General features: G+C 39.1%; 1 protein-coding gene across 3 annotated transcripts; it reads right to left on the bottom strand.

The window, feature by feature from the left end:
• Positions 1–215: 215 nt before the first annotated feature.
• pggt1b (protein geranylgeranyltransferase type I, beta subunit) lies at positions 216–8,005 on the bottom strand. Of its 3 annotated transcripts, none has more exons than XM_055169111.2 (9): positions 7,754–8,005; positions 5,933–6,051; positions 3,433–3,500; positions 3,204–3,358; positions 2,946–3,078; positions 2,207–2,252; positions 1,901–2,085; positions 1,552–1,660; positions 216–1,009 (listed from the first exon to the last, which is right to left on the bottom strand). In XM_055169111.2, exons 1-9 carry the CDS (start codon positions 7,861–7,863, stop codon positions 861–863), a joined length of 1,074 nt encoding a protein of 357 aa, XP_055025086.2. In that variant the 5' UTR covers positions 7,864–8,005; the 3' UTR covers positions 216–860. The 3 variants fall into 3 exon arrangements, with proteins under 3 accessions (XP_055025086.2, XP_055025087.2, XP_055025088.2); XM_055169112.2 differs by having other exon boundaries at positions 3,204–3,355; positions 7,754–7,944; XM_055169113.2 differs by lacking the exon at positions 1,552–1,660.
• Positions 8,006–8,014: the final 9 nt, after the last annotated feature.

Genomic DNA, 8,014 nt, shown 5'->3' with positions numbered 1-8,014 from the left:
TTTCAGGTTCAACAGATATGTTTGTAGTAAAAATTAAACAATATATTAATTATTAATTATACAATATAATGAAACAATTAATTAAACAATATAATGAAAATAAAGCCACAGAAAAATATAAAGACACTCAATGACTACAAGTGAATGACATTGCTGTTTTGAAGCATTCATTAGGGTTCATATGTAATGGCAACAAAAAACTTTAGGAGCTTAAATGACTTTTGAAAATTCACTTTATTTTATTTAAATTCTATTAAATGTTTTCTCTTTCACTGGCACCATCATCAATGAACAGTCATACAATAAAAGCGATTCATTTATTGAATCTTGCATGCTCGGAGTTTACTAGAGCTTTACATCAAAATACGAGCAGCATTATTGTCATCTCTACACTTGATGTTTAAAAGACAGAAAAAATGATTTCATCGTTTAATCCTTGAAGCGACATTCACAAGTGTCTTTAGTGGAGATGTAAGAAAGAACACTGGCGTTGATATCTGAGGCACATTCAAGAGAAGAGAGATGAAGATAAAGAAATACTAAGATGGCACTGTCGCTGGTCAAAATAATAAAACATAAACCACAAAGTTATACGGTGCATATTGTTTTGGAACCAAAAACAAATAGAAAAGAATCCGATCTTGTTTATGTCAATCCAATTCCAATCTGTATTTACACACAAACAAGACGTTTCTCTGTTGGTAAGGCAGAAATCAACTACACAAGCTTGTGGAGGCCGACGGCCGAGAAGCGACTGAATAATTGACGCCGGTGGATCTGATCGGTTATTCGTCGGCTCTCAGCGGGATGTTTTATTGCTGAGGTATCACAGGTCGGGACAGACGGATGGGGATCTGCCGTCACGTGCTGTTTGTCCTCCAGACCCCGTGAAGCCGCCGCAGTGTGTCGAACGCTCGGTTGCTGATGTTCAGGGCGGGATGAACCTTTCGGAGGTCTTCCTCTCCCATCAGAGACAAGCCACAGATGCCAAAGTAGGTGTGAAGAGGGTCTGATGTGACACGAGAGAAACAAAAGTAGATCAGTGTTACAGACAGATAAGAGAGCGAGCTGCTCAGCTCTTCACGTGACTCCTGCATTCAGATTTACTGTATATATGTTCACTGGGTTTCAACAAATCTAACATGCATTAATACTTGTTATCTATTACAATATGAATAATTCATTGTAATCACATGATTTTATTAGTCTTGTTGTTACACAACATTTCTGTGATTATGGGTGATAATAAAAAGACAAATGAGAGTAATTTAAGAGAAGAAAACAGAATTAATGTTATTCTGAAAATCATCACGCACGTTATGAAAGGACATCAAGAATATTATTATACAACATCAATGTGCAACTGACCCCAAAAATAACTACCCAAAAGGGAAACATTTTGGTCCAAAAGGTATCAACGGCGAAAACAACTATTCAGCAACACGAGTCTCTTCATCAGCACACAAACAGCTCGCGTATTAGATTACACCGAGGTTTCAACTGACCGCGATAAACAAATGATCTTGAATCTCAATACGACTGTAATCTTACCCGGATGACTGTCAGGCCATTTAGCAAAACCGCCCACCAAACGGTCCTGCGTAGACAGAATGTAGTTCCGGTTCTTTTCAAAGTTTGTGTATTGGAAGACATCTAAAAGCTGAGGACAGCGAGCAAAAGTATCAAAGTTGTGTGATGAGCAAACACAGTTTAGTCTGGTTTAATCCTAAAAATGATTGTTGTCACAAGATAGCTTAGTGATAAAAAACAAACAGCGTGTAAACATGGCCCGTGTTCCGATTTCACTGCGTGTGTCACTGGACAACTCCAAACAGGACGTGTTAACGGCATGGTGTAAGCTACATGAAAACATTGGTAAACTATGGGTGAACCAGTGTACCTCCAGCGTCGCGCCCACCCAAAACGAGTAACAGGTGTCCACAGGTTTGTTGGGACGCCCGTGGAAGCCGTTCTGCTGTCTCAGGATACACCAGCGTCGTATGCGTCTCATTTCTCTCTCACTGAACACTTCCTGTAATTTTCCCATCAGACACAGAGAAGCAATGGCACAAAACGTTGAGCCACCTGACACATAGAAACTCGCAGTTAGCATTTCTCACAACGCTTCATCTGGAACTCTATAAACAACTACAGGAGTTTGTGTGTGTGTGTGCACGCGTGCCTTTCAAATTTGTATCATACTTACCATGAGACTCAAGTCCAGACCCTTGACCAATCCCACCATCATATGACTAAACAACAAACAAACAAAATTAACATGAATAATTTTATCAGCTGACTTTAAATATCTTGTAAATGTGATGACCTACAATAGTTGAATCTTGTACGCATCTCTGTTGCTTCATGTTGTTGAAGGGAATCATTCACTATAAATGTTTGTTTTTATGTGGATAAGGGAAAAAAATCGCCTGCGATTCTCATGCGTGTTTTATCAGTAAAGCCGATTCGGTGATTAGTAGTAAATTGCCATCACCTGCTTTCAGATGGAGCGGCATTTACTACACAGAGCTGTATTTCACCAAGAAGCCAGGCAAAATCGCATTCACAATCGAAGACGATCTTCCACAATTATGAACGTGATGTCGCCTAACCCTTCGGTGAACTACGGCTCTGTGTAGTACGGCTTTACTGATGAGACACGCATGAGAATCTGAGAATCACAGCCAGCTCTAGGAAAAGAGAGAAACTACAGCATACAGAGATGACAGCAGTCAAATGAATTCAAACACTGCTTCTGTACTTGACCTTTGACATCAGCTGACCTCTCTCTGCTGATTGTTATGGGGATTATACACATTCACAACTTTAAATGAATCAAGTAGAAATGCTACTGCATGGCAGCACAAATAACATGCGTCATCAATACGGCACCGTCCACCTCTGCCAGGAAGAACGGACGGACGGACGGACGAGTGTGGACTCACTGTGCTTCTCCTGATGTAATCTATGGCTTTCTGGCGGTCCATACCAGACCAATCGTCCAGCATGTAACAGATACAGGCGGCACAGTAAACAAATCTCATGTCGTTCTCGCTTCCTTCTGGAACTGCATAAAAACTGCAAACACATCAAGATGTTTCTAATTACAGCAACCAAATTTCAGTGTACAGCGTCGTGTCCTGACGATTACACACAGCATGAAAGTGCAGTAAGCCAGATTAAAACTACACAGAAAGACGTACCTGCCGTCCTCTAACTGCAGCGCTTTTAAGCCAATCAAACAAGCCTCTTTATTAACCCGACATAGATCGTCCCCTAGAATAACAAGACACGCCAGTCCAGTGTAGGTCATCGCCACGTGACCGCTGTCATACGCATGAGGAGTACTTGGACCCTGCTAAGAGAAATCGCGTAAGTCATATGCACAATTTACAGATCACCTGTGCCATCGCAGCAGAGTATTATTCATACCTTTGAGTTATTGTAAGGAACACCGATGTGCGAGGAACCGCGAAACCCACAGCGCCCGAGATTACATCCTGATGTTGAACAGCAGAGAGAAGAAACCCAACTGAAGACATTATACCATAATAACTACACAACAGAGCAAATGTCTGAAACACACAATATGACTTGCAAGAGTATTTAGACCTGTGAGCATTTGCTTTCATATCACTGACTTTATAATCAACTATTATATGGTGACACCAGATTTATGTTGGGAAATATTTAAAAGAAAAAAAACTGAAATCTATCACTTGCATAAGTATTCATTCCACGTGCTGTGAAAGAAATTTGCCTAACAAGAAGATTTAATTTACCTTAACAGAGGCATTATTAACTATTGAACTTTCTGTCAAATGTTCTGGATCATTAGTCACTTGATTATTGGTCAGTGTGTGAATCTGATGCTAAAAGAGGACCAAACAGCATTCCACAGAAGTTGGAGAAATGTAATAGAAATGCATAGATTATTAGGAAGAAGATGTCAAATAATATCAAAGTCTTTTGCATATCCCAGTGAGCACAGAAGCTGAAATGTGTGTGAGATGTCAACAGAGTTCAGTAGCGCAGTAAGTGTGTGAGCTGTGCACAATTCAAATATATCAATACACACACACACACACACACACACACACACACACACGGCTTTTATGGGAGGGTGGCAAGAAAAAATCTTGAAATAGGGGCACATCTGGGCATTCATTCTTAAAGCATCTTATAAAGCTTCCTCTCAGAGAGCTCCTAATTTAGCTTAAAAACTTCTATGTAGAAGTCTTAGATTAAGATCAATGTAGGACCAAAAACTTTGATCTTAGTGAGTAGGCGGGGCTGACCCCCTTGCTACATACAACACATTCTTATGAAGATGTGATGTTGGTTGTCCGAGATGGAAGGGTCTATTATAAGCCATCAGTAAAATAATATATATATATATACACATTTTTTCATGTCATACTTAACGTATTTGAAAGGAAATAACCAGCGACACACTGTTCTGTAGGTTAGGTGATCACTTCTGTCTGTTAGAGATTTCCAAATCATCTCTGCTGCATTTTTTTTAGTTGCCGAATCGTTTACTGTAGTTAATGTAGTGATAACTTTTATCAGATATTAGCGTGTCTCTAATAAACTCAGTCACAAAAATGATCCCTCCACAATCTCATGTGTTGTCTCTTATTAACTCACTGTCATGGTCACTTATCAATTCCCTCTTCATGTTTTGTCCACTTTCCCTGCTGCTAAAGAAAGTCCTCGTCAATAATCCTAATAAATTTGGACATTATGAAGGGTTAAAAATGCATTCTGAATTACTTCTTTCTTTACTAAAATCCTTTCTTAAATTTTTAGAAGAAACGCCCACATTACTACGAATTTTGTCACTAGGAGCAACCCTTTGAGCTAAAATTTTTCATGAATACGGGTTAGTTGAAACCAAGATGTTGTGTGGGGCACAAACCTAAAACTTCTCATGCCAGAAGGCACAACATCCCTACAGTAAAGTCTGGTGGTGGCAGCATCATGCTGTGGTAACACATAGAGAGGCATCTCATGAGAACTGAAGGAGGAATAAATGTATCAAAATATAGAAAGATATTGCAAAAGAGTCTGCTAAAAATGATGTCCTTTGGAAATGAGTATGAGCGTACCCTAACATCCTGGCCAAATTTGCCCATTGGCCTACTAATCATCCCCATATAAACTGATTGGCAAGATACACACTGCAAACTTTCAAGAGTAAAGACTGCATTTAAATGCAGGAGTGAATCCCCTAAATGTTGGTTTCATGTGCGTACGGAACAAGACTCACTTCCGAAAATGTGATGATTGACACAGAGGTAACCATATTAATGTTATAATTCACAGCTTTGACCTAAATAATATCACAGCGTTAAGTTTTACAATAAACCTCCGTCTTGGGGTTGTGAGTTGTATGCGGCTTCTCTCAGTGCTGTCTGTTGCGGCGCTTAACCGTTTATGGCTTTTGGCTCATGAAGCAATCAAGTTTTTGGTGTTATTAAAGTGCGAAGCTGGTACATATGCTTGTTAAATACTTCTGCAAGCACAGGATTTCAGGTTTTTTTAATAAAAATACTTCCTACCACGACCTCGAATGTTACCTTGTAATTATTAACTGATGCGTTTCAGTGTTTTAAAGGCGGAGTCCATGATGTTTGAAAGCCAATGTTGATATTTGAAATCACCTAAACAAACACGCCCCTACCCCAATAGAATCTGGACCTTCTGTTGATAGACCCGCCCCACACATACGCAACCCGGCATTTGATTTGATTTGATTGGCTATACGTGTGTTTTGGTAGCCGGCCCGTCTCCTTTTCCAACGCGTTTTTCAAACATCGTGGACTCCGACTTTAAATAATATTTCCAACAGAATGACATTTTACTGTACCATATCTATTTCAGTAATATAAAAATACTGTATATACAAGATTTATTACAGGGGACTTACCATCATCTGTGGGAAGAACTTGAAGTGAATAAATCCACTCAATTAAACTGGGTTTGTCTATAACATCCAAGGCATCAAGGACATCAAGACCCGACAGAGCAAAAAAAACAATCGTCAACCTGCACAAGTCAAAAACAAATGAGGAGCACAAACTTAACCCTCTAAACTATACATCCTTATTCACTGAATACATGACCGCCGCCATTATTACAGTTTAATCTGTGCTGCTTCTTGCAATATAGAAAAGACATGCTCAATCACACAAAGGTATGACTGCCACAGAGAGCATTTCTACAGAATTTGGCAAAAAAAAAAAAAAAACAGCCACAGATGCAAAACAAAGATGTAAATTGATGGGCTCAAATGCTCACACAGACTCACACAGTCACAGTAAAACTTACACACACACATTAAGATACAGACACACACACACACACACACACATAAAGACGCAAGCACACATGCACACACGCACACTTACACACACACACGTGCACACACACACAGTCAAAATTCTGTAGAATTTTGTAAAAACAGACACTTTCTGGGGTGACTTTTATCCCCACTGAACTCTAACGTATACAGGAGGAAAATCAGGGCTTATGAGAGTTCAACTAGGAGTAAAGCCTTGTTTCGGTATGTTTTGGTGTGTATGTTTAGGGAAACAAAAAAGCTACTGTCAAATTCAAAGAAAATGATTTATTGGGTTCCCAAACACTTTGGTCACAACAGGCTTCTTTACAAAAGATGACACTGAATAATATCCCAAAAATGAATGAAGTAATTTGCAGTTGGATTGACATCTCGATAACTGCTACTCTTTTGGGTGGTTTCCCGGACAGGGATTAGACTAGTCCTAGACTTAAACACTTTTAAGAGCTCTCCAAACTGAAAACAACTTTACTTACAGATCTTAAAATACATCAGGGCCGTTTGTTTTACTTCAAGATGCACACAGGTAATGTTTTTAGTAAGGCATGTTGTTTAAAACTAGTTATATTTCCTAATTAAACTAAGGCCTAGTCCTGGATTAAGCTAATCCTGGTCCGGGAAACCGCCCCTTTGAGTTTAATGGATTTAAAAGGATTATATATAAAATGTTGTATACAGAAAGTGTCCAAAATAGCTCTTTTGTCATCGAGGGGATATTATTCAGAAGAGTTTGCAGCTGGTTTGACATGTCTATGAAAGTTTTGTGCCATGAACAGAACCTTTTTTATGCACATTTACACTGGGTTGGGCTCAAAACATGTAATAAAACAGAGAGTTTAATAAGTTTAAGAATTTAAATATCAAACAAATGTCAAACTAACTTTACTGCAGACATTTACTCCTATAAACTCTTCACGAGAAGAGGACCTCGATCAGTCATCATGTTCGCCTCAGATTATCAAGTAAAGTTAGCTCCTCTGTGACGTTTACAAATCAAACCTTAAAACTGCTTGCAAGCAAATCGTGGCCGTAGGATTTTAAATCGGGCTCCAGAAAGACCACTAACCCTAGCTAGCTATGTTTTGTTAGATTGTTTGGTAACCCTATTTGTTAACATTAGTGAATGCATACGCTAACATGAAATAACAACAAGCATATATATATAAATGAAATGGAATAAAGATAATAATAGTCTCGTGTCATCTTGTTCACACAATGTTGTTGTTTAGATGATGCTCAATAATTGTGTGTAACTGAACTATCAGACTAACCAAATGTAAACACGTACTTTGTGTTGAGCGGAAGTCACTGCCTCGAGTCGGTTAACTCAGCTGTTATCTATTTACTAACAGTAAAGTGATTTCATTTCATTATTGTCATTATTATTACCTGCTCGTCTCGTACGGCGCGTATCTCTCGGGCAACACGTCTAGACAGCGCTGAAAAAACCGCACATGCCGCTCGCGCAAAAAATCATCTTGATCAAAATCCGCCATCATCACTCACCGGAAAAGCACATGCGTCACTTCCGCTGCGCCGAAGACGAGACAAAATAAAAGTGCGGCCGGTTCGCTTTGGGTGATGATGAACCATTCCAAAAAATAGCATTATTTTTTCCTGTCAATTTTAGTATATTAGGATGTTATTACA

Source organism: Misgurnus anguillicaudatus, chromosome 5 (assembly GCF_027580225.2).
Source record: "Misgurnus anguillicaudatus chromosome 5, ASM2758022v2, whole genome shotgun sequence".
Taxonomy (NCBI): domain Eukaryota; kingdom Metazoa; phylum Chordata; class Actinopteri; order Cypriniformes; family Cobitidae; genus Misgurnus; species Misgurnus anguillicaudatus.
The sequence above is the reverse complement of the archived record's forward strand: the minus strand, read 5'-3'. Positions and strand labels throughout refer to the sequence as shown.

What these genes read in the sequence shown, in the direction of transcription:
- pggt1b (XM_055169111.2), bottom strand. Translation starts at nt 7,863, where the DNA reads ATGATGGCGGATTTTGATCAAGATGATTTTTTGCGCGAGCGGCATGTG. An exon ending in TTCCTTACAATAACTCAAAG is followed by an intron (nt 3,359 to 3,432) that starts GTATGAATAATA and finishes GATTTCTCTTAG; the next exon opens with CAGGGTCCAAGTACTCCTCA. An exon ending in ATTACATCAGGAGAAGCACA is followed by an intron (nt 2,253 to 2,945) that starts GTGAGTCCACAC and finishes TTTGTTGTTTAG; the next exon opens with TCATATGATGGTGGGATTGG.